The sequence below is a fragment of the Pezoporus occidentalis genome, unplaced genomic scaffold (genome assembly GCF_034315485.1).
Source record: "Pezoporus occidentalis ecotype Australia unplaced genomic scaffold, CSIRO_AGI_Poc_V1 ctg17, whole genome shotgun sequence".
NCBI classification, from domain to species: domain Eukaryota; kingdom Metazoa; phylum Chordata; class Aves; order Psittaciformes; family Psittacidae; genus Pezoporus; species Pezoporus occidentalis.
The window spans coordinates 7,145,277-7,171,481 of NW_026913531.1; the positions used below are offsets into that span (position 1 = coordinate 7,145,277).

The 26,205-nt window shown below is 37.6% G+C and overlaps 2 protein-coding genes across 8 annotated transcripts in view; one reads left to right on the forward strand and one right to left on the reverse strand.

The window, feature by feature from the left end:
- Positions 1 to 5,133: 5,133 nt before the first annotated feature.
- CCDC59 (coiled-coil domain containing 59) lies at positions 5,134 to 12,198 on the reverse strand. The gene is made up of 4 exons (XM_062613856.1): positions 11,946 to 12,198; positions 10,547 to 10,772; positions 8,051 to 8,150; positions 5,134 to 5,384 (listed from the first exon to the last, which is right to left on the reverse strand). Exons 1-4 carry the CDS (start codon positions 12,067 to 12,069, stop codon positions 5,223 to 5,225), a joined length of 612 nt encoding a protein of 203 aa, XP_062469840.1. The 5' UTR covers positions 12,070 to 12,198; the 3' UTR covers positions 5,134 to 5,222.
- The window catches only part of METTL25 (methyltransferase like 25), a 60,067-nt gene continuing 46,050 nt past the window's right edge, over positions 12,189 to 26,205 (forward strand). For all 7 annotated transcript variants that reach the window (XR_009963878.1, XR_009963879.1, XM_062613850.1 and 4 more), the window contains exons 1-3: positions 12,189 to 12,423; positions 19,409 to 19,573; positions 24,328 to 24,428. Coding sequence is in view for 5 of the 7 variants with exons in the window: in XM_062613850.1 (XP_062469834.1) it covers positions 12,189 to 12,423; positions 19,409 to 19,573; positions 24,328 to 24,428 (501 nt within the window). In the remaining 2 variants the exon portion in view is untranslated. The remainder of the gene's footprint in view (positions 12,424 to 19,408; positions 19,574 to 24,327; positions 24,429 to 26,205) is intronic.

Below are 26,205 nucleotides of genomic sequence, written 5' to 3' on the forward strand. Positions count from 1 at the left end.
ATTCTGTAAAAAGGGACAGCGGAGCAACAGCTCACGCACTTGCAGATTCAAAAAGTGAAATTACCACAAAATTATGTGTATCTAACTGGTTTTAAAATAACACTGACAACAGCAATCACTACCACCTGGACAACGGGACATAGTTTCAACATTAAAAATGTCCATCCTAATTAATTACCTGAGAATCAGTCAACTGCTTAGAGATACCTATATGTGGGCATGGATGTGTACATAATTTATATCCCCTTTCCTCTGTTTTAATCTTGTGCACAGTGGATATGAAATACTGTTTTGTATTTTCAAATCTGTAATGCAATCCAACGTGTTGGCACCTATACAGCAATTATAAAAAACAAACTTTGAATACATTGATATTCTAATGTGCATTGGTTTATCAACGACTAAGTGTATTTTAATACATAATAGATTATTTAAAAAAGAAAACTGTTCACTTCATTAAATCCAAATCCCATTTTCAACCTAAGGTACCAGTTTTATTTATACTATTTATAAGGGGGGGGGGGAAATCCCAAAATAAAATAAATAGCAGGAAAAAAAAACATAAATATCAGTAGAAATTATGATACTGCATGAGTTAATGCTTTTTATACCTATAATTTCTACAGACAGATCATTATTTGGAGACATCAAAAAAGCATTAAAAAAAGCTTTCACTGCATTGTCTTTGGAGAATGAAATGTATGTGCTGTATTCAAAAGCAGAGATTATATTATATCATATTTCTCTGAGATGACAAAATCACACATTAATGATTACAGTGGAATATAAAATATTTTATATTACAGCTTTATATATCTGAGAGGAGACATCCTACCTCCAGCAGACAAATGCTTCATGATCATTAGTGCAGAAAGCAGATGTTTTCAGCTAACATCAGAAGATACAAACTGAAAAAGGACACCAAAGCAAAAGCAACTGCACTTACAAGAAAATAAGCTTGACCTTAATTTATTAACAGGTAGGGTTGTGAAATATTTGGTGTTGGTGGACTTTTTGCATCCAGTAATGTCGTCTGATGAAGTTTGATGACCTAACATTCTCACATAACTTTAAAATATCTAGTAATGTGGATGCAGATTTGAATACTGTGCTGCCAACTGTCAGTGATGCTGAGCAAACTAATTTTGTGCCATGTATGTAAACAGCAGTAAAATTTCTCAAAGCTTCAAATGCTCAGTATCTGTACAGATCAGCTGTAAAGCTTCCTGCCATAATTCTGGGGCCAGATCAGACATACTGTGTGTGCAGTGAATGCAGAGCTTGTATGTGCACAGTAAATCTTAAATGCTCTAAATGCTGAGACCAGAGGCATTTCCTACCAGTGGAGGAAGTGCCACCTGTGGAGGGCAGCTACTTCCATTCCTCCCTGGAAAATCCTCAACAAAAATACAGCAGTCCTATCATCCGGGAGCAAACCCAAAACTGGAGTAGGTAGGAAACATAAATTATATCAGCCTGAAGACTGTTTTAATTATAAGCACGTGGTGTATGCAGCTCTTGGGGAAAGAAGTTTTAACAGCACCAGCCTGACTAGCTGGGAGTATACTTCTACATCCAAAACTACATCCAGCTCTTGAAACTAAGAACAAATTTAAAAACTCATTATTAAGTATTCAACTTAGGATTCTATTCTAAAACAAATCTATTTATTTTTTCTAGCTTAATGTGACAATAAAAGAAACTGAACATAAACATTAAACATTAGCGATTGAATGAAACATCAAGGCCTTACCATAATCTAGCATTACCTTGCTACTGTACATGTTTCATTACCTGGGTCTCCTTAATGACATCTAAGCCATAATGTGCAACTGATTTGAGTTGGCTGTTTACCTAAAACATACTATCCCTTACAATACAGTTTTAACTTTTTAAAACATTAAATAGCTTCCCAAATCATTAGTGACAGCTACTTCATTTTGAATGAATTTTGCTGGTAGCTGCAGAACCACTGCTTTTATTGGTCCATTCACAAAGCTGCTGTGTAACTTGACCTACAACATGCTAATTGCTCTAACTTTTATCTATAGCTCTGTCATGAACTTTGTTGTTTTCTATGTAGTTTTTAATTAATAGCAATTTGGATAATTATTTTCAAGCCTGGCTTTACATATTTTCCCAAAAGAGAGACACGACAGAGCTGTAGACAAAAGTTAGAGCAATCAGCATGCTGTAGGTCAAGTTACACAGCAGTTTTGTAAATAGACCAACTATTTTACTAAGAGTTCAAACTGAACTACTTTACTTGTTTTTTTCTTTTACATATCCCATAAAGGTTTTCTTCAGAGGGAAGTCAGCAAGTTTGCTGCATGGCTTTCAATTCATTAACTACTCTCATCACTAACTTCCAGAAGGTATGCATCAGTTAATAAAATTATACGGCAAATTGGTATTTCAGAGCTCTGTCGTGTCCTTATATTTTTCTTATGCTCAAACTTCTTCTGTTCATTAATACATTTCAAATTGCTTCTAAACTCTTTGATTAATGACTTAAAACATTACTTTATGAAAGCAGAAACAGACGCTGAGAATAACATCAAGTTTTTTACTTAATGTTCTTAACCTTTCTTAGTACAGGCATAATTTATCAGACTGTAAAGATTAAAAAGAAAAATCCAAGTCCACATTGCCAAAACCTTAGTATCTTAACAGTGAAAGGGTGTTTTGGTTCGGTTTTTTTCCTATTAGTGGAAAAAAAAAAAGTATTTCTAGATGGGTATGGGTTGAGAAAGTCCCTGTTATGTCAAAACCGGCTTAGTGATGATCCATTGAAATTACTATTATGATTTCCCAAGAAGTTACCCTGCAAAAGGAGCAAGGGAAGCTTCACATTCTCTTCCTCAGGATTGAAAAGAGAAAATTAATGTCTGTACCTGTTGCTTTCTTCTCCCCTTTATTTCTGATTCACAGTTTCACTGATCTATAATTAAAGAAAATGAAAATAGTAAAACGTCTGAAGTCGCCTGCATTCACCGATCATCCAACTTGGAGAATAGAATTTCAAACTGTGCAGCCCTACCTATCCCTTCCACCTCATCTTATTCAGATGTACTGGAAAGAAGACATAACTACTTGAGATCTGCAGGCTTTCAGAGAATAGAAAACAAGCTGCTAGAGAGGTTGAGGGGAAAAAAAAACACCAAAAATACCATGAAGAGTGTCCTGGGTTCAGCAGTAGCAGTCGCTTTTCTTCTTAGTAGCTGATGCAGTGCTGTGTTTTTGACTTTCAGCCTGGGAACAGTGCTGATAACACCGATGGTTTTAGTTGTTGCTCAGTAATGTTTAGTCTGACCAAGGACTTTCTGAGTCTCATGCTCTGCCAGCGAGGAGGGGCACAAGAAGCAGGGAGGAAGCAGAGATAGGACACCTGACCCAAACTAACCAAAGGGGTATTCCATACCACAACTCATCATGCCCAGTATATAAACTGGGGGGTTAGCCGGAAGGCCTAGATCACTGCTCGGGTCAGACTGCGTATTGGCCAGCGGGTGGTGAGCAATTGTATTGTGCATCACTTATGTTTATTGTCTTGTTCCCTTTCCCCTTTTAGTTTTATATTCTGTTTTTCCCCTTATCATTATAATTATTGGTGGTAGTAGAAGTAGCTTTGTATTATACCTTAGTTACTGGAGTGTTCTTAACCCGTCAGATTTACATTCTTTTGATTCTTCACCCCATCCCTCAGGGAGAGCAGGAAAAGTAGGGGGGAAGTGAGTGAGCAGCTGCATGGTTCTGAGTTACCAGCTGGGCCTAAACCACAAAAAACAGAAACAGGATTTAGGCTGCTCTTTTTCACATTTAAAATCACAGTTTAATAAAAACCAATACAAGTTTAATATCACATTGGACTAACTTCTCACATTTAAAATCAAAACACACAGTTGAAAGCAGCAGCTTTGCCTTTACAGGCAGCCTCCATGAACTCATATCGGCTACTGAACTATTTCCCTAGTTGTCACATAAAAAAAAGTAATCTGGGCTTTATTTCCTTCCTTAAAAGATCCCTTCCCTTCATTCTTCACGCTTTTCTCCATACAAACATGATGGGTCAACTGTTACAGTGCTACTCGGCAAATGAAAGCAAAGGTTCCATTCTCTTGGCTACCTGCATGACCTTGAGCCACAGCGCACCACTACTGCTGTGTTGCTCCCTTCCAGTGGTACCAAAGTAATTTAAGTGGCTTGGCAGTGCAGAAGTGTGGGCTCATGAAGCAGCCGAGACACTGGACTGCTCTGGGTTCTGATAACTACTATGCTGGGCTGCTATGTCAAAGTAATCAGCAAAGGACAGTATCAGGAGATATCCCATTTTAACATCTTCCTTTTAGAACTGGTACATAAAAAAAATTCCAGTGGGAAAAACATCTCTCATATGAATGCCTGTGAGAAGCAAGGCTTACCTACAAGCCATTTTTATCTCCAAATCAAATAAACCTATGAAAGAGGGAAAGTGCTGGGGAAAAATTCCAGAAACTTCTCCTCCTTGAAACCAGCAATGCTGGGCCAAGATCAGGTACTTCAGTGCTTTTTTTATTATGCACTCTGCCTGATCAGGTTATCTGAAGCACAGGGGAAGGAGGCATTTTCAGTGCCTCATCAGGAAAACTGTTTCATGTTAACTACCACCAAGAACATGGAATAAAAAGACTAAAGATGTTATCACCAAGCACAAAGTATATGTTAAGTCCCGGAGAATGACTAATAATAACCCTCTGAGTATAATTTATGTTCTTTGCTTTCATATGCCACACCGCATTCAACAGCACACAAAACATACTCTGAGCCTTGGCAGTTCATGAGGTATCAATTATGTTGCATTTATCATTTCACTCCTCTCAAGTAAGTATAATTTTAGTAATCACAATTGCAGGAAGTGTTAGAGCTAGAAAAAAAATGCTTTATACTATGCAAATTCATGTTCAAATGGTCCTAGGCTCTAATGATTTGGAATTCAAGATATTACTTAGCTAACAGAATTCAAATTTAGAAATACAGACCATTTATTTTCAAGGTATCAAATCTCTCTCTCTCTCAGCACAGAATACCTATTTTCATTATGAATATCCTCCAATGTTGGACTGATGAGATAAAATAAACCAACAGCAAAAGTCATACAGAAGTAAAGATATCATTTATTAAAAGTAATTTAATAAAGTGTCCACAGGTAACTCAAAACCTGCAACTAAGATGTGTGCAAAGGTTTATGCATTTTGTTGTATTTTCTGAAGAAGAAACTCCACTTGTAAGTTTAGATTTGGCTGTCCTCTTTTTGTTTTCTTACTCAATATTTTATAAGCTTCCATTTTCTTCTGCTTGTACAAACGCTGGGCTTCTTCTCTTTGTTGTTTCCTTTTTTCTGCTTCCTAAAATTAAAGAAATAAATAAAATTAGGAAATAAATACATACATTACATAATTCATGTAACTATGAAGCTATCTATAAACAAGATTTATTTTTGTAAAGATACTGGCAATTAGGTCTTGTACTGACACTAGAAACACCAGTAATCTTAAAGGGTTAATCAGGATGCTCTTCCAGCACGTACTGCAATCAAAACATTATATTGCCTAAAGCTTAATGAGAAGAGCCAAGTTTTCCTCAGTAGAACATCCTATGATAAGGTTTGTTGCTAAAATCCATTCTACCTCCTTTCTGCAAAATGAGCTCCTTGACTTTTCTCCTTAAAGGACAAAGTGGAAAAATTTCCTACTTTCTCCTCTGGAGTGCAAGAAAGAAAAAAAAAAAAAAAAAAAGCCATTCAGTGAGCCCCATGTAAATGTCTTGCCAATCCAGATGTGCTAGGATACTGGACACATCTGCATGGGACTGGCAGATAGGGTATGGGATGTATCTGTAGCTAGAAGTTGGGCAGGTCTGTGATACTACAACAGCATCACAAGAAGCATTATCTAGGGCAACCTGATCAAGACAAAACTGTTAGTGACCTGTCATCTTCAAAGCAACACAGACTCCTGTCTTTACTGAGAGAAAGAAGGTGGGGCAGGAGATAACCAAATTTTCAACTGTACAAATTTTCCATCTTGAGGGGACAGCACATATGCAAACAAAATACTAATGGAGGCACTTAGACTACATGGATAATCACCATGGCAATATGTTCAGGTTTTTATCAAACAGCTTATGCCCCTTCTACAGTGTTCTAATTTTAGCAAGTAATTTGGTCAAACATTTACAACAAGCAACTTAACTAGCTTCCTTCACATATATCATGCCCTCTACCAAAATATGCAAGACCTCACAAATCAAACTGAAGGGCTGGCTGCTTCATATCATTTAGATGACTTCTTCTCAAAAAGCTTATTCTTTGAAATGAAATAGCTGCTGACCACAAAGGCATGTGTTTCTGCAGAATGCCCAAATAGATGATAATTTATCAATTACCCAAATAAACGATAATTTATCAATTATGCTTTTGTTTTTCATGGCATAGTAGGCTTCTGTGATGTACAAAAATTAGTAAGAATGCCCCATGATGTACAACATAAAATTAACTAGAAATAACACAAGAAAATATTTCTAAATAGAAATCTAAGAGGCTACAGGGAAAAAAACAAACAACAAAATTGCACAGCTAACCTCTCCACTCAGCACACTTCAGTTATCTTCCTGTAACGATGATAAATATAATTGATTCCTTTTTTTTTTTTTTCAAACCAGAGTAGCACCAACTCTAACTTACCTGCAATTCGCTTCCCATCTAATAATTTTACTGCTGTTCAGCATACCATTGTAAACAACATCCATTTAAGCTACCAACCAAATGCTTACTCAAAGCAAGAACATTCATCTTCCTTAGGTGGTTGTTACTTACATTCTGATCTGTACTAAATCCTAGTGTTTTTATATAGTGTGGAGGCTAAAAGTTGTACCTTTAAGCTTATTTCTTTTCCCAAAATACGTAACAGCAAATCCAGAGTTTGCTAACATATGTGAGGGGAAAGTATGTGATCATCACACAGTATTCCCCATAAATGATAACTGTTACTGTGGACCTTGGCTATGGTTTGTTTTGCCTAAATATCTTGAAAAGACAAAATATGCTAACACCTCTCCTTAGATAACTTATGTGATGCTCAAAGAAAATTCTCTGCAGTCTTGCTGGGTTTTTGTGTATTCCCATTTCCTCTAAATAACCTAGTCATAAAATTAATCTGTTTTAGCATGATCTGCATCTGATATTCAAAACAGCAACTCTCAGCTGAACAACCATGTAACTCACCCACAATCATGGACCAGTTGGCACAGAATTACACTAGTTTTCAATCAGCTAAACTGAAGAAATAATATGTTTTATCCAGCTATATATTTCTATAGTATTTAAACAGCAGTTACTGAAATTTAGTTGGTTAGCAGTGAGTTACACAACTTCTACGATGTTACAATGTGTGCCATTTTACAGTGCAACAAGCAATGTACAGGCAAAGAACAAAACTATTTAAATAAGGATGCCTCAAATGAGTAATTCAACTGACTAGTCAACAATGTTAAGATATGCCCTATAAAAACAAGTCCCACTAAATCAGAATGAAGGCACAAATGAGATTTTGGCCATGGATACCATTACATTTAATTGTTTTGCTGTTGGTCAAAGAACATAAAAAGGTAAAATGAAGCCTGCATTATGGTAACACCTTAAGATATAGGATGGATATTTCATTTTTCATCACAAGATGATGGTCTTGTTATTACTTCCCCTTCTACAATATTTAAGAAGTCTAGTATAATTCACTGGGCTATGCAGATGAAGCTCTAAGTTTTGCCTGATGTACCAACTGACATAACAAAATCCTGCTCATGGCAATTGCAAGACAAAAATAGTAACAAAAACAATGATAACTTTGAAGACCTGCATGCCTGAATATTACTGTCAAGTTGAAAAAGACTAAAAGAATACCTGTATCTGTGTCCCTCTCCTATGGCCCTATTCGGGTCCAGATGGACCCAAAATGATAGAAATGGTAATCTAGTCTTTGTTTACAATCAATAAATGTATCTGTTTAAGATTTACCTCTTTCTTTCTAGCACGCTCAGCCTTTATTTTCTCATACTCTTCTTTTGCCTTCTGATTAGATGTTTTCTTCCTACATTTCCCTTCAGTCGTAACTGACCTGTAAGAAAAAGTCACGTACTTCAACTATGGACTATCACCAAGTACACATAACCATGTATCCCATAGCCACTACAGAATCAGAGCACACTCCTCCACGATTTTGTAGTACGTATTTGGGGAAGTTTATTAGAAATACAGGTTTCAGAAGGCCCATCCTTCCACACTGATGGGACACCTATTTGCACCACTCTTACATGATGCCTAACACCCTTACACGTCATGTAACAAGCAGCTCACATGAAAAGACAGCAAACTAAACTTCTTCAATGCCAAGTATACCAAAGACCAGCCTACACACAACTTTTAGGGACCCATATCACTTATCTGCTGCATCTTCACATGGATGATGCTTCATGAAGTTTAAAGAGTGTCTAAAAATTTTCTTCCTATATCATACAAGCTCTTCAGAGCTAGAAAAACTGAATGCACTAGCTTAGAACATATTATGTCTTTATAATTCTGACATATGGATGCACCTGCAGAGATATGAGGACAGCCAGTTGTTAGCAGGCTGCCTGCCAGAGAAATCAGGCTAACATGGCAAGGAGAAAATGCCTCCTTGCAATGCTTTCCTAAAAGTTTTTTCTTGAAGGAGATGGCATTACTATTGTCCTTAATGTTCTGAGATTAGGAACTAAAATTACATTCCCTCAAAATTTCAGTATTAAAAAAACTGCCCAGGTATCTTTCACCAAATAAAACAGTTCAAGAAAACCAATTTTGTTTGCCTGGCATTTACTGACACACTACTTTGAGTGGATTTTTCTTGTTATTTAGTCCCACATTATTTTTTTCTTCTGATTCACAACACCGCCATTACATAAACAGTGTGGTAGCAAAGACATTTCACACTTGAAAAGTACATGCCCTGTTAGATATTTAAGAACTGCTCACAAAGCAAGTTTTTGATGACTCTATTACACTAAAAAATCTGAGAAGTCGCCATTGTCATCTAGGAGATTTCAGACAGACAATCAAAAAGGGAAGAGAAGGTATTTGTTCATACTTTCATTTAGAAGTACCACTCTTTCGGAGAAAAAAGAAAAAACAAAGAATCTTTGCCTTAGTCTCATCTCCATCTTGTGGCAATACTATGTAATGACATTTCATCGTCTCAAGTACCAACCCACTTAAAGTAACAGTATGTGCTAAAAATAGAATTACATACAGTCTTACTTTATATTCCCATAAAACACTGAAGTCTATCTAAGTCTCTACGCATCACACCACCTCAATGATCAGCAGTCACAGGCATGACGAAATATTAATTGTAGATTACAACCACACTGACCATAGTTTAAGTAAAATTAACCCCCCACTGGTTTAAAGAAAAACATCAGGCCTATTTCGGACACCCCCACGAATTAACTGCCTATTCCAGACAAAAACTCTACCTTTCTCTCCCTGATGGGCTTAGATCTGACTGCCTTTACCCACTCTCCTGATTGTTCTTCTCAAGAAAGTTCAAATACAGATACACCTTGGAATCCGAAGAATTAGGACACTCCTTGTACTGAGGATAAAAAAGATTAACTCAGTCACAGTACTTGAATGTTGTTTTAAAACACTGTCAAGACAATGTCAGACCTGAGTGACTACACTTTTCATTTTACTGACATACCTAACCAACATTTCAGGGGGAATTACTGTCACACAGGGAAAAAAAAGGTTTAAGTTGCTGACATTTGTTAGATCACAAGTGAGAAGCTCCACTGGACTTTTCTCAGTTATTATAAGTAAATTAAAAGCCAAACAAATAACCCCCAAAAAACTCCTCACCAATGGCAAGCTATAATGACATTTCTGTTGTTTAAAATTATTACTTTGATAAACAACACTTTACTGCTTTAAGATTTTACTAAATCCCTTTTTTTTTAAAAAAAAAAAAGCTCATAGAAAATTAGCCATGCCATGAAAGTATAATTGCACAAAATACTACTCATTCTAGCAGAAAAACAGTGCAATATAAAGAAGACAATCTATCAAACTGGGAACAACCTTTCTGAAAAGTGGCATTAATTTTAAAATACTCAGCATCAATTCAAAGGAAAATTCTGCAAATGCAAAAGCACATTACCTGAAAGGCAGGCTCTCATCTTTGTAGATATGGTAAGAAATTAGTCAAACATTTATTGCTCTTGGGCTGAACCTTGTCTTTAAAGTACAGTGGTAACCTTCTGTGGACTAAACATCATTCATATTGCTTTCCGATTCTGATTCAAACACAACTAAGCTGTAGGTTCAAATTTTCTAACAAATAAGAAAAATATTTAAGATCTAATGGCATTTGAAGGAAATCACTATACTGAAGTTCATGTAAAGTGTGAGATCTAAAATATTTCTTTAATAATGGAAACAATTACTTGTTCTTAGAAACACATTTAAAAAACTTACTCTACTGCTTCATTAAGTTTTTCTTCTGATAAAAGTGAATTATCTGGAGCCCTGCGCCGCCGTTTCTTGAGCATTTCTTCCTCAGCTAGGTAAAGATGCTTCAAGTGCTCTGGATAAGTATCAGTAAACTGATTATCCTGTTGTGAATGAACCTTCTTTCCCTTTCTCAATAATTTCCTGTATTGTCTTTCGATCTTTTGTTTTCTCCGAAATGCAAATCCTCGTCCTAAAAACATAAGAAAAAGAGTGAAATGCAACTACACTAAAGTAGTATCAAACCATTCAATTATTGTCAGGACCATTTCAATATATTTACTTTACAAAACCAGAGAAACACACTACTTGTGCTAATTTTAATAAGGAGCAGAAAAAATTCAAGGAAAAAACAGTTACAAACCTATCTCCTACTGTAGCATTGCAGCTTGTACAAATTTTCTGAAAATTATTGCCTAAAACCCTTGAGAGAACATGCCATGGTAAACATACTTCTTAATGTGTTCTCAACATGATATACGTTCAGCAATGCTTTTTGAACCTAGTGAAAAAATGCATTAACATTTCACTTGCATTTCACTTCTCTCTTCTTACAGCTTCATAAGCAATATCAACGCAGATTCCTAAAGATAATCTCAAGAAGACACTGACAATAGTAACATCAGATGCTTCGATAGTCTGCAGCTGTAATGCCACAGGAAAGAAAACAGCCTCTAAATCACTGTATTACATTGAATTAATAACCCATCATATCTTTCCATACAAATAGTATTTTTATTGCCACTACTTTCTTTCTACACCTGCCCAGGAAGAGCTCTTCTACACTTCAAAAGAATGCTACATCATAGAATGATTTAGCCCGAAAAGAAACATCAGACAATGGCTGTTTCAGTCTCAATCATTGTACAATGACGTTGAAATCAAACATGTTCTTTTCCTAATATCATATCTTATTTTTATTACATTAGTCTTAAGAGCTACTGACTTTTATAATATTAATTTAAAAACGTTTCCAAAGGCAGCAAGTCCAGATCAGTCCAGTCACTACTTTTCCTTTGATTCTTTCTCCAACGTTGACATTTCAGGAAAGTGCTGCAAAAGCCAATGCTCTGTTTCCTGTTCGTTTTTGACACTTGCTTAACTACCGTTCAATAACCTGAACCTTTTTCCACATATGCTTCTACCTGAAATACGCAGCTCACACTGGACGCCCCGGCCAGCCGTGCAGACGGTCCTCATCCGGTCCGCCACGGTCGAGCCAGCGCGGAAGCACGCGGGAGGCCTAGGGCTGCGCGCAGCGGGTCTGGCCAGTGCCGAGCCTCCCGAGGCGCCGTCTCTCCCGCCGTGACGCCACCTCAGACCCGCCGGGGGGCAGTCGCGGCTGCACCCCCATCCCCAGACTCACCCTCCTGGACACTTCCCACGCCACTGCGCATCAGGTCGGGCCTCCACAGCCGCTTGCGGCGGGGTCCTCGGGCCGCGCCACTGGCATTTTCAGAAGCTGACGCCCCGCGCCGCGCCGCCTCCATCGCTCTCCGGGCGTCGCGCAACGAGATGGCGTCACGGAGGTGCGCCGCCGTCTAAGCCACTCGGTCCTCGATTCACCTGCCTGCGTAGCGGCAGCCCCGGCGAGCCGAGCGCAGGCCCCATGTCGCGGGCGGCCCTCACGCTGCCGCCCCAGCTGTCGCCGGCGGCGGCGGAGAGCACGCTGCGGCGCGTGTCGCGATTCCTGGCGCTCGCGCTGCCGCTGTGCCGCGCCCACACGGTGGAGTTCTACACGCGCGGGCTGTGGGACCGGATGGTAGAGCCGCGCCCAGGCGCCGTGCTCGAGGCGCTGCGGCGCCCCCTGGCGGAGGCTTCCGGCGCCGCGGAGGCGCGGTGGGGTGAGTCGGGGTGGGGCGAGTCGGGGTGGGGCGGGGAGGGGCCAGGGCGCGGGATCGCGGGCCCAGAGGGAGGGGCCCGGCCCGGTGTCGGCCGCGGTGCCGTTGCTCGCGGAGATGCGGCGATCCCCGGAGCTGTGGCGGCGGCGGAGCGGGCTGCTGCTGCGCGTGGGCTGCTGGGGCCGCCTGCGGAGCGCTCGGTGGCGGCGCCGCCATACCCGCCTCACGGTGACGTGCCTCACGGCCCGCCTTGCCATCGCGGTCAGGCCTCCTGTGTTAAAAGCTTGAATAAACACCACCCTGCCGAGCTGCTCTGATTTTTTCTACCCTCTGCCTTCTTGCGGCCACCCCCATGCCGATCCATTACTTTACCGTGTGCCGAAGCTGTTTCTGCCCTTTGGTGACAGTGCTGTCGCCATCACTGCTATGTTGTCGTACCCTTTTCCGGGGTAAAAGGGGTGTATTTGGAACAGGTAAGGTATAGCTATGTTGGGAGGAGCTGCTCTTTAGGAGCTGTCGGTAGTGGCGGTTGTGCTGATAGTCTCGTTTATAAGTTTCATCTTGTTCGTTCAGAAATGAATGTCCTGTCAGGCTCCTTTGCTGCGACCAATTTCTGAAGAACAGAAATAAAATGAACCCCCACAAAAAACCCTTCACAGGAGTGCAAAGATGTAACAATTAAAAGTCTTTCAACTTGAGGCTCTGGAAACGTGGAGGACAGCTGGAAAAGGCTTAAAACACTGCTTATCTGTAATACTGTGTGTCTGGCAGAGGAAGAGAGAAAGCAGTTTTGTTTCTGACAAGACCAATTTAAGAGGCACTTCATATTTTTAGCAATTTTCAAGTAAGTCCAGAGGAAGCCAGCTATGAAACTGTGTGACTGAATTTACTGCAGTTCAAGCAGAAGGGAAACATGCCACTAGTACGCTTTCAGTCAGGGCACAGAAATGAAGATAAAGCATCTGAAAGGAATGGTATTTGGGGGGCTGAGCCCAGGCAAAGAGATCCATTTCAGAACTAAGGTAATAAAATCTCTGACAAAGCACTTAGCTGAGAAAAACCTGTATCATGCCAAAGCTTACAGAGCAGAGATAGCTCTCATGTAGCATTCGCTGTGAAATGCTGTGTTAAATGACATGTGAGACAGGAAAGCACGTTGAGTGCAACAGAAGGGTCCACAGAAAGCAACATGTGGAGCTGTGCACTTTTGGCATAGAAGACAGCCTAAGATAATGATTTGGATTTGGAAAGAGATTGAGGAGCTGTGAATTGCTGCATCACTTGCAACATTTCTCTCTTGTATCTCAAGACCTTCAAAATACTAACTGTAAGACTCATTTTTAAAGGGTTGAGATATCTGGGGGAAAAAAAAAAGAAAAACCCCAAAAGAGTTTATTTGTGCATGAAAAAGATACTGGAGTATGAATTAACTTTGAGAGCCAGATGGAAACAAGACCTTGTTTCAGTCAGCAAGCAAAAGTGTTGGGAAGCAGTGAAGAAAAACTACTAATTTTTTTGACAGGGAATGTCAGAGCTAGAACTGATTCAGATCAACAGGACATAAAATTAAATGTAAATAGAGGCTGGCTGCAAAACTAATTACTAGATGAAGTCATTAAAAAATAAAACACTAAAGGAAAATTACCCTGATTTTACCTTTTTCTATGGGAAAACACATTGAATTATTCAGACACTGAAGTAGTGGCCGGTAGAGCAGGAAGACAACCAGGAAGGCAGAGCATTGTTCTGCAGTTTTTTTAAATTTGAAAATCATTTAATGATCTGTATTCAAAATGCATGTTGCAGAATCTGATACAGAAATTACTGGAACAAAAGACATGATTTACGTATCTTTAAAATGAAGTGCGTGCTTTAGAAAGGTATGAAACTTTCATGTTGTGACCAATATATAACGTTTGTTGGTTTCTGCAGGAATTATTTCTGATTATTGAAAAAAAAAAAAGAATTGCTCTTTTTTCCTAGCTTCAAAACTATTATGTGTTAACATTCAAAAGATTTTGAGACACTCTGCAAGTTCCGTCAGTATTATGACAAAATTGGAGGCAATGTAAATGAATGGGCATGTGCTTGCTGATTTGGGAATTCATTTCTGAGTTATTTGACTGCATGGTATCTGTCCACCCAGTCATATGATGAAAGTACATCATAGTAGAATATGATTTTTTCAGTGAATATAAACACAAACACCTATATGTGAAAATGAGTGCTTGTTAGCCTGTATTAAAAATAGGATTGAGAAATTTACTATCATTATTTGAGTGCATCAATACAACTTAATAACATTAGAGATCAGAAGCCAAGCATTAGAGAGCTTGAAACCCAGCATGAACAGAGTGACTCTTCCTTATATTTCTTTTAAATATCAACTGTATGTGTGGTTGTCCTTCAAATTGACAGATACATAAATATTTGTTATTTATGTTTACCTTGTAAGGTCCTAAAAGGCTCTCATAACATGCTGTCATTCATAGAACTACCTTTTTTGGAGTGTAGCTATGAGCATAGATTTATTTTGCATGCCCAAATGACACTGTGGTAATGTACCCCAAATAGCTTACTCAAAATATGTGGTAAATGACATTTTGATTTCACATGGTAAACACTTTGCTTCCTAAGAGTTTGAGAAGTTTCACATTTATACATTCACAATCTCCAAACTATTATGGCAAGTTTTCTAGAATCTGTTCTATTACAGATCCCAAATTAAATTATAGGGAAACATAAGCTACATTTGACGGAATTGATGTGAAAATGTGAAGTTGTCAGTTCATACTCATACATCTCTGCAAACTAAAAAGTAACATTATTGCAGATTGGCACAAAGCTGTTACTCTGCATGATATTTTATGTTACTATAGGGATTTTGACAAATATATGCTGAATTATAGTTTTAGAAGCTAGCAAGCAAGAAATTACAATTCTGTTGTACAGTATTACATGCAAGAAGATAATCATGCTACAGAACATTGTGTGCTCTGTAAACTAGTTTTAAAGAATATTTTCAGATACTCATCAGATGATATTTCATTATAATGACCATATAAAGGGTGGAACCCTTTTTTTCAGTTGGACCCCATAGATAAATTTCAGATCCATTTTTAGGTAGAAAAAACTTTTATATTTTTATACATCAAAAAGCTGACGTTTGCCATATTGCATCTTGTTTATCATGTCATTGCTGTAAATTGGACACAGGCACAGAAAAATCTGTGGTTTAAGTATTTTCATATTTTACTGTAAATTACTGTTTGTAATTCCAATTTTTTTTGGCATATGTTTCTTTCCTCTGAAGATTTATTTGCAAATGTAGCGACTGACTGATTAAAAGACATACTAGATTTCATCTTCTGAGCAACCAAAGTAGAAACATTTTGAGAAAACTAACCTTTTTAATATTCATAAATATGTAGTCCACAAACTGCTTGAAGTCATGCTTCAGGTACCTTAATATAGTTGGATTTTTCTTTCCTTTTAGTTAGCAAGCTGGGACAACAATTTGTATTTGGTAGGAGTGGTATTACAGATGATTTACTAGTGAGGAAGTTGGGGCTGTTGAGCCTGGAGAAGAGAAGGCTGCGTGGAGACCTCATAGCAGCCTTCCAGTATCTGAAGGGGGCCTATAGGGATGCTGGGGAGGGACTCTTCATTAGAGACTGTAGTGATAGGACAAGGGGTAATGGGTTAAAACTTAAACGGGGGAAGTTTAGATTGGATATAAGGAGGAAATTCTTTCCTGTTAGGGTGGTGAGGCACTGGAATAGGTTGCCCAGGGAGGCTGTGAATGCTCCATCCCTGGCAGTGTTCAAGACCAGGTTGGATGAGGCCTTGGGTGATAAGCATAAGGTGTCCCTGCCCACAGCAGGGGGGTTGGAACTAGATGATCTTAAGGTCCTTTCCAGCCCTAATTATTCTATGATTCTGTGATTCTATGATTATTCATGAGATCCTACTAGTTCTGTTCATGTTCTTCCATCAGATAACTGAATTCGTGGAAGTTGTAGAATGGAAGTATTGCTAAATTTAGTTTCATTTAAGTGAGGTTTATAAGAAGAGTTAATATATGTTATGTCAACCCAAATAATTGACTGGTTTGGGTTGGAAGGGACCTTAAAGCTCATGTAGTTCCAACCCCCGTGCCATGGGCAGGGACACCTTCCAATAGACCAGGTTGCTCAAAGTCCCTCCCAACCTGGCAGGTTCTGAGAAAGTGAAAGCAGACAAGTGAGGGGTTATAAGCTTTTCATGAGTTCTGACAAAGAAGCAGACATGTCCGAATTTCAGTAATCAGTCTTTAACTTAGGAAAGTTATGAAGTTTCAAGAGAAGTTGTATTTTTGTGATATAGTGGGATCAGCAGGCAGTAAGGTGAAAGCAAGATTGGGTTGCTAAATCTTGTGAGCTTTAAATCTGCAGAATATTTGTTTATGCTGTTAATCTTTGTGACCTGTTTGACAGTTAGATAGCAAAAATAAGGATAAATTTCTTCAAGGGTATAGGCTTAATGTTTTCCCATATCAGTAGCAGGGTTGTTTGGTGTAACATGGGTATGTGTGTGGTTGACCGTAGTTTTCTTTTTATACTATAGCAAGTTTGTATATGTAATTCTCATTATGATTATTTTCAACAGTGAGTCTATAAATTTTCTGAAACGCTGTTCATTCATAGAAAATCTAACATAAAATAAATGAGTGAATCTCCCTTAAAAATTAACTGAAATTTTCTTATTCAGCAGTGTGTCAGGGACAATAGATAATGGTCCGTGGTGGAAAACACAAGGATAGAAAAGTACTCTTTTGTCTGCTTTGACTCCTCCCTGGAGAGTCCTGCTTTGGCTGCTCTCTGGAGAGTCATGCTTTGCTTCTTACCTGGAAAGTTCTGCTTTAGAATTCCCTGGAAAAGTCTCGACCCTTGGAGACCTTCCTAGATGTTGCTAGCCACTTCTTCCAATGTAGGCTGGCCCCCTGTGTCAGAATGAGTGTGCATTCTTGTTAGTATAAAAGCCCGAGTCTCATGCGATGCAGGGGAGGCAGAACCTCATACCACCCAGGTCAACGTTGCCTCTGCGGGATGCCCGCTAAGCTTGAACCTGCCACCTCGCACTGCGATGATGATCCTTGGAGCTCGTTTCCTGATCGTCTTCACAGGGTCCTTGGGGTTGGTAAGATATACACTCTTCAGAAGTATCCTTTACTGTATCTGTTAGATTCTCTATATTTTCCTATATTAATAAACTAGTTGAGAGTTCTCTATTTGTCTCTCGTTTTCTCTCAGCTGGAATCTTTGAACTCTGGAACAAGCAGTTACTCAAGCTGTGACATTTTCTTGTAAGAACTTGCATAACATTTACCCAGCAGAAAGCAAAAATACTCTTTGTGTGTAGATATTCACCTCATTTTATGGTTGTTGAAACTTTTTTGAGGAAAAAAAGTGCAAAACAAACAAAACACCCACAAACATCTCCCACTCCCCCAAATCCAAACAATTCCGTACAATGTCCAAAAGCATTTTCTTACCCTATTATATTGGTTTCTTCCATTATTTGCTTGAATTGAAGGTATTGTCAGGAAGGAAATTTGCTTTTTTTCACTCATTTCAAAATGCGCACATCTAATTTTTTCTCTTTCTGTAACATATCTTACAGAGACATAGGAAAGCAAAATTACCCCTTCTCCCTAAAATCTGCAGTCTTTATTCTGGTTTAGCATTCCTCTTTATTTATGTTCTCTAGTATCATTTTACACCTTTATCCTTCATGAAGGTTCACTAATTCAAAGTTACCAGATGTTCAGAAGTTCAGATAAATTGTTTATAGAGAAAAGTTGCTTTCTTTTTGTATTTTGTAGTAGAAGTAAAGTAAGAAGTGCCATGCAGGCGCTGAAATAATATTGATTCTGGTCATAGCTTAGTATCCTTTTTTAGGTTCAAAGTTTGCTGATTTCATGCCTTTTTCATGTAATACAATGAAAATGAATGTGTTGACACTGTTGGAACTGTTTTAAGTAAGTTCTAATAGTATGCATGACCTTTAATTGTGGTCTTGCAAGAAAATTAAGAAAATTAGAGGTGAGGTCAGTCAAAACAGTTGTATCTGTTGTCATGTAGGTGGGTAGGCCAGATTTGAGAAAGCTACCTCATGCTATGTTATGTACTTGCTCAACATCTACTCATGAGACAAAAGGCAAACCAGGAGACATTTTCTGAATCTTTCTAACAGTTTGATTGCTGGACTGGTTAATTTTTATATCTTTGAAAAGAATTACAGATATTCAAAAATTATTAGCAAAAGCATGTGGAATTCACAAATTGTTTTAGCTGCAGTAGATAAGAATTAGACAATAGAAAACAAACTCAGAATTAATAATTGATTCATATCAATATGTTTCACTTAGAAATAAATGTACATTTCAGACACTAAGAACTAAGTAGTACTAAACTGAAGCATTTAATCATGAGTTAAACAAAATATTCATTGGAATTTAACTTTTGCTCACACCTGATCGGTAATAAAAATCATTTATTTAACTCTCCCAGCAGAATCACCAGCTACAAAGCAGCTTGGAAAGCATGTAGTGATTATAAATCAAAATATTTAATACATTGAACAGCTGCATTTCTTAAGCAATCTAGTAGCATGTATTGTCAGTTGGGGATGAGGAGGAAATGTTTTATGAGCAAGTTTGTAAACAAAAGAGAATCGATCATGTTGACTGAATTCTCTTATTGATTATACTAAAGTTGCTCTGTTAATAGGTTTTTTCACATTTACACTGGTTCAGCTACGAGCAAAATTTGACCTTGGTTCTGAAGGGGGAATGCAGCTGAAGAAAAATTGAGTTTTTTCACTTATGGAAGCAAAATAAATGGTTACTTCTGGCTGGTACTAAGTATTTATTGCTTGTAGTTTTTTGTCAGCACTGTTGCAAAAGATGTTAAGCAATATTTACAGACCTATTTCCTTTTCTGTACAGATGATGACACATTTTCCAATGTGTTTTGTGAAAACTCAGAGAAGCTTATCAATGTACATTTGTTTGCCCTCTCTGCTAAGTATTGTTCCTTCTCCAGCCTTGGAGTGTGTACCCCATTAGAAGACATACTTGAAGCACTGAGAGGAGACAGTCAAGGAACAACAGGTATATTTACATCTGTACTTACATTTTTACGTGTTCGCTATAGGACTTGCTGAGTTTTGGGTTTGGGGGGTTTGTTGTTTGTTTTTTGTTCAGTTTTTTTTGTTGTTGTTTTTTTCCCTATATGCTTAACTTTTCATTTGTTCCTTATAAGTTTATTCGTTGCCTTTGTTTAGAAAATGGATTCTCATGCTAAAATTTGAGCAGAAGGGTCACAGCATTCAGTACCTATAGACCCTTCCTGAGGTTCAGTTTTAAAGGCGATGAGATAGACAAGCAGACACACTGTTATTTGAGATACCTTGTTAATTCCTTTTGTTTGCCTTCTGCTTGAGCAGCCCGAACCATGATGTCTATTCTAGTGTTTTTTGAAATTCTCACTGTAAAATCTGGCAAGTAGGTTTTCTTTTGTTTTATGTTAAATGTGTATTTTGGTGTTTAGCTGAATATGGCCCAATAAGTGTTTGATGACTCAAACAAAAAAAAAAGTTATTCATTCTGTATGTTTTGGACTGATACCAATTATATGTCATAAAACTGCAGTAATTTAATTTTCTTTAGTTAAAGAAATTGAATTAAAACAGTCTCAAGTTGGCATCAAGTTAGATACTGGAAGCCTTACTCCTGATTATATTTTTTTTGTATATGATAAATTGGCATTTTTACTTACTTGGGCTTCTGTCACTTTCACTGAAAATGTGTTCTTAAGGGAGTCTTCGGTCTTTGTAGGTCTGTCACTGTCTTTCAGTTTTCTCATTAGTTTTTCAGAGGTGGACTGGGCAGCTTTCTGCCTTCTAGTGTGTTTTACCCCCATAATGTATTGAAACACTGACATTTCGTATCCTAAGTGATAATGCCATTGTATATACTGGGCATCTCTCCTATCTTCAGCAGTTTTTTCTTTCCAGTTTTGCCATTTTCTATGGTTGGCTCCCTAGTTTTTCATTTCTTCAGAAGTACTAAAATGCCAGTTTTAATGGTAATTTTAATGGTTTGTTGTGGGTTGATCTTACTTACTGGCTTCTTTCCTTCTGCAGTATCATCTGAAGCCCTTTTTTCTTATTTGACTACTGTGTGCTGCTTTTCTTCTGCTTGTTTTTTAGCTCTTCATTTTTATTATGCTCTCATTCCCTGCATTCCACTTAATCTGCCATAATTCTCTAGTTTACCTTGTTATATTCATACCTGAGTTCATACCTGGATTATCTTTCTTAGACAAAACTCGAAAGATTCTTTCATCTTGTTGTCATGCAGAACTGAGCATCAGGAATAAGGCAGTTGCTCAATATTTCTGTGTGTTGCAGGAGTGCTGCTCAGTTGGGTAGCTAGGGCCTGGGTTTGTGATGCAGTAATTCTAAGTTCTACTTCATAGAGAAAATAAAATGTCTTCCAAATGTATACAATGGTATTATAATTCAAATCCTTTGTGTTGACTTGGCAGTAAATATCAGTTAAATTAACTTGATTGAAGTTCCTGGTAAACATTTGGCAGAAGCAAAATACCAAATTATGGATTCATAACATGCAAATTTCCAAATGAAAGTTGTGATCTTTTAACTTTAAGCTATTTTAGATTTTTTGGATTTAATTCTGTATTTCCGAAAATGCATTAATTTCCTCACATACCAAAGCTTGCAAGTCAGGAGAGGTGTAAGTCTGAGAAAACTGTAACTTTACGATGGTCTTGCTCATATTCTGAAAAGTATGCAGCAGGATAATTCCATTTATGCTTCAGATGTTTTTAATACATTTTCTTGTTCTAAGACAAGCATGTTTATGGGCCTGTTCCCATAGTTTGTGTACTTGCGTAGTTCTCTAACTTCCTCACCATAGCGCTGTCCTCCCTTGGAATAATTGATAAGCACAAACATCTTATGCATATTGTGGACACAGCTACTCAGAATGGAGTTGTGAGTCTAAAGGACTTTCTCCATTGCTTCTTAGTAAAGGACACTGTTCTTACTGCACCATCGGTTTGCTTGCACTGAGTGAATGTTGTCCAAAAGAGCCTGGCCCAAGGGGAAGAGGCCAGCCAGGAGCATTTCTGTTGTTACACGATTCATATCTGATACAAGAAGTTAGGGTTGTTAGAGTATTGGTTTAAAAGTGCTGTCTACCTTTGCAATGTGTTTATGGCCAAAGTAGTAGTCATGCAATGACTGTTAATAAATCTGTATTTATATTGCATGTGCTGGTATATCAGTCTGCCTCAGTGGTGGGTTTTTTTTAGTATATGATTATCTCAGCCCCTCACTCTTGCTTACGGAATTAAGTCATAGTGAGCTTCTGTATAGGTGGTGTTGTCTGGTGTGGACTCGGAATTTCTGTTTTCTCTGGTGTATCTGAATTTACACAGGTAGCTGGGGTATAAAACCCCAGCACTCTGCCATAGGAGATCTTAGGAAGATGTGCAATAGACATGTATAAAAGAGAGTCTCTCCTCAGTTTGTTCAGCTTCACAACTAGAGATGTAGTTGTAAATGGCATTATAGAGTTGAAGCAGTTTTTCAAATAGAAAACAGCTACCAGTGCTAGGGCTTCACAATGGGAATAAGCAAATTTCAGTATGAACATTAGTAACATTAAGCTTTCTGTTCCTGTCTTATATCCAGGGTACTTCTGTGAAGGATTCAAGCCCCACATTCTTTTTTCATCACAAAAAGATGGATCTCTACATTTCTTATGGATTTTGAAGTTTTTGTTCTTGCATTAGTTGTACATATAATAAGGAAATCTGCATGCATAATTATTTGTTTCAAGAAAGTAATTTTATAAGAGCAGAATGAATTTACACAGTTTATTTAAAAGCAGTATACATTTTTCTTTCAAATTTGCAGTTGGCAGTATAAAACTGTCACCACATTCAGTTTTCTATTAGACTGTAATATGTCTTTTTTTAAAAAATAATGTAAAAAAACCTATCAGAATTTTGCAGAAAATGCAGCAACAATAAAATTGGTTGAAAATCCATAATTTTCTACAAACAGTATAATTTTCCTTGAGCTAAAATATAAACAGAGCTTTTGTTCTGCAAAAGTAGGAGAAGAAGTCTAAAAACAGCTAAGAAACTTCAGTAGCTAAACTGATAAAACCTTTGTATTTGTAGATATAAGCAAACTATGAAATTTCTGCCTGGAACCTCAGCTTTTATAAGCTGGTTTTTGTTTCTGGATTTCTGGATTTCTTGCATGTTTGAAATACTTAATTTGGCTTAGGTGCTCTCTGAAATGGTACTTCACACAGCATTGCCCAATTCAGTCTTTTGAGTTCATGCCTATAGCAAAGAATAAAAGGTGCAATATGTGATGACAGCTCAAAGTGACAGTGCTGCTTCGGACAACAACCAACTTTTATTTCTGTCAAGAACTTATATATCTATTTCTTCCTGTTCCCATTCTGCTGCTCCTGATGATGAGACTATCCAGACACAAAAATGTTCAAATATCAACAAAAAAGACACCTTTTTTCTTTCTTTAAAATTTTTTCCCTTTTTTCCTTTCATTTCAAATGCTTACAAATTCAGAGTTTTTTAGGACACTGATCTTCAGAGTTTTAATGTTAAGCAGAATCTTCAGTGAAATTACAAACACTTGTTTCTGCTGTATATTTTGTTTAAAAGTATTAGTCTATTTTTTCCTTTGTCAATTCATAGAGTCTATATTAGGTTTTAAGTATTGTCATAACAGTTTATTATAAAATAACAGATGTTTAAGAAGTAGAGAAATCCTGTGGGCTTTGGGAAAAATAGAGAAAACACTAGGTTTCTCATGAGCTCAGTTCAATTCCCCACTCTCTTTTAAAGAAGTAACACTCCTGGCTTTGTTCCCAGCATGATCTGATCAAGGACTGAATATGGTTTTTGCCTAATGATCACTTTCTGGACAGATGAACACATACTGTACAAAAAGCTAGAATGGGAAAGTACATTAATCTGCCTAGTCATGTAGAAAAATCTTGTTTTCTAGGAGCATGCTCATCAGTAATAGTTCAGTTTCTTCTGCCATCACTCATACTTACAAAAATTTCCATCAATTTACTAGAGCCAGGTGTACTGTAGTGTTGGTCCCCTGTGAGAATTGTGTGTATTTCTCCCAAGGGAGTGACTTCTGAGATCCATCTCTACTTGTAGAGATGTAGAGATTAGCAAGTGGGTGCTTGGTATTCTTCACAAGCAATAAATCTGTGGTAGAGATTGACTCCAGCTCATTAACACATCCTCCAGAAACGCTGAAATTAGTGATTTTCTACCATAAAGTTATAACAGTTCTACAACCAATCCATAGGGTAAATAAAATAGAAATGCATCTTCCTTTGAATTTCCCGAGCATCATTCAAATTTCACTGAAGATGTCTCCCACTTGATATTGTGAGCAAATCTGCAGAATTAACAAGCCGCACCATGTGATTATCAATTGTCCCTGCTCTTATATTTCATTTATGTAAAGGTAAATGTGAAATAAATACTTCTTTAATGAACAGGAAGTAATAGTACAGTTTTATAGAAGTGGCTATTGTCTTGTATCTGGTCAGATGCTTGATATGCTGCATCTTTTAAAAACTACACTAATAGTACTGAGTTTTAGAGTGTGTAAATCAGAAGTTTAGCCTTGTAACAATTTATGAGTTTTTAATTAAAAAATGCTATGCTTAAAATAGGAAAATAATATAGGCTATTTTTAGGCTGGTATTTTTTCTGATTGCTCACAAATCTTTTTTAATATGGATTATGTTAATGTGTATTTATTAATCTGATACAGGTATCAAAACTGATGAGTTTATGAATAATAAGAAATCACATGAAGTGCAGGTGATGTCAGAGCTGGTAGTCAACATAGCAAATTATTGTGATATAAAGCAGGTAAGAAAGCATTTCTTACTGTATGTTACTGTGTACCTTCCGAATTGTTCTCCTTACTGTATTTGAAATCACCATTTTGATATTCTTTCACTGCTGTTCTTATTTTGCTTGTAAATAATGGTGGCTAAAGAAGAGCCTTTAGGGCCAAGGTTCATCTGATCCAACCTTTCTAGGCAAAGCATGACCTAGATGATCCAGCACCCTTTCCAGCCAGATCTTAAAAGCATCCAGTGTTGGGGAGTCCACCACTTCCCTGGAGAGATGATTCTGATGGCTGAGTGTGCTCTTTGTGAAAAATTTTCCTCTTGTGTCCAGTTGGAATCTCCCCAGGAGTAACTTGTGCCCATTACCCGTTGTCTTTTCCATGTGACTCCTTGTAAAAAGGAGTTTTCTTTGTAGCCATTCTTTAAATACTGGAACATGGTGTTAAGGTCTCTTCCAAGCCTTCTTTTCTCTATGCTTAACAAACCCTATTACCCTGACCTCTCTACATCTTGTTCCCTATTTTGTGCATGGTGTTTGTAATGGGAAAGTGCTAGTTGCCCTGCCTCATAGCTGCACCAGGGAGATTGCTAGAAATCAATGGTGTGGTCAGTCATATTGCCAGAGTACATGGCCGTGCTCTGTTCACTTCAATGGTAGAGGTTAACTGCAGTGTCCCAGGTTGCTGCTACTGCTACTGTAGACTGAAGGGCAGGCCCCAGAACTTGACTTCATCTCTGAGTTGCTGAAGCTGAACTTTGATTAGGAAGTTATTTGGCTCAGACTAAGTTTAATTTAGATAATGGAAATGATGCAGTACACTTGATATGTTTGGGTTAGGCCTGTGGATACTGAGATAAAACTCTGAATCCTGACCGTCTGTTTTGTGAGGAATGACTGACGAAGGCAAAGTTTTAGGCAGTCTTCTCCTTACAACTGGGTTTACAAAGTAAATAGCTGCAATTAAAGCCAAATATTACTGCATGAGATGCAATCAGTTTGTGAGCATCTGCGACTGCTTACAGCAGTGCAAGGCTATTTCTCCATCAGCTCTTTCAAAAGCCAGTGATGGTGACAAGTGTGGGTGCCTGAACAGCCATAACGTGTGTGTGCTCTGTAAAGAACAGATACAGTAGCAGCAGATTTGTAAAAGTAATTTATTCCATCTCTAGCATTTTTTTTTGCCTTGCATACCTTCTGCTTTAGGCAAGCATTAGTTGTTCAAGTGTTGAAGATTTTCACATACTGAAAAAACTGTAGGAGAGTGTTGTTTCCTTATAATACAATATTAAATGTCTGAATTTGCTGGAAGGTGGTGTTTCATATAGTATTTTCATTTAGATTTTAAATAGTTCCTGTGAGATTCAGGAATGAAAGGAAAAGAAAACTCATGTTCAGAGATAAAAAAGTACAGTCGCCTTAATGACCTAACCTAAATCCCAATGTAGCTGGTTACTAATAAAATCTCAAACCAGTCATTATTAAGAATCTGTCAATATACTGCAATTTCATCCAGTGATTATGAACTTCTATCAGATGGCTTGGAGTATCTTTATGCAAAGGATTATTTACTGTTTATTTTTTTTAAAAAAGGTAACATTTAATGAAAGATATTATTGCAATATATCACTGAATATAAAATGCTGACTGCCCTATATTAACTTTTTTCCATCTTAGTCATACACTGTAACAAAATTTATTTGTGCAAAGTTACAAATCCCTAATATATGAAAAGAGCTTTCCAGTTACATTAAAAAAAAAATAAAAGAAGAAAGAAAAGCCTCCTCAGTTATTA

Coding starts and splice junctions, on each gene's coding strand:
- CCDC59 (XM_062613856.1), bottom strand. CDS start 12,069: ATGGAGGCGGCGCGGCGCGGGGCGTCAGCTTCTGAAAATGCCAGTGGC. Junction 10,773..11,945: donor CGTGGGAAGTGTCCAGGAGG/GTGAGTCTGGGG, acceptor TTATGTTTTTAG/GACGAGGATTTGCATTTCGG. Junction 5,385..8,050: donor AGCGTGCTAGAAAGAAAGAG/GTAAATCTTAAA, acceptor CTTTAATTTTAG/GAAGCAGAAAAAAGGAAACA.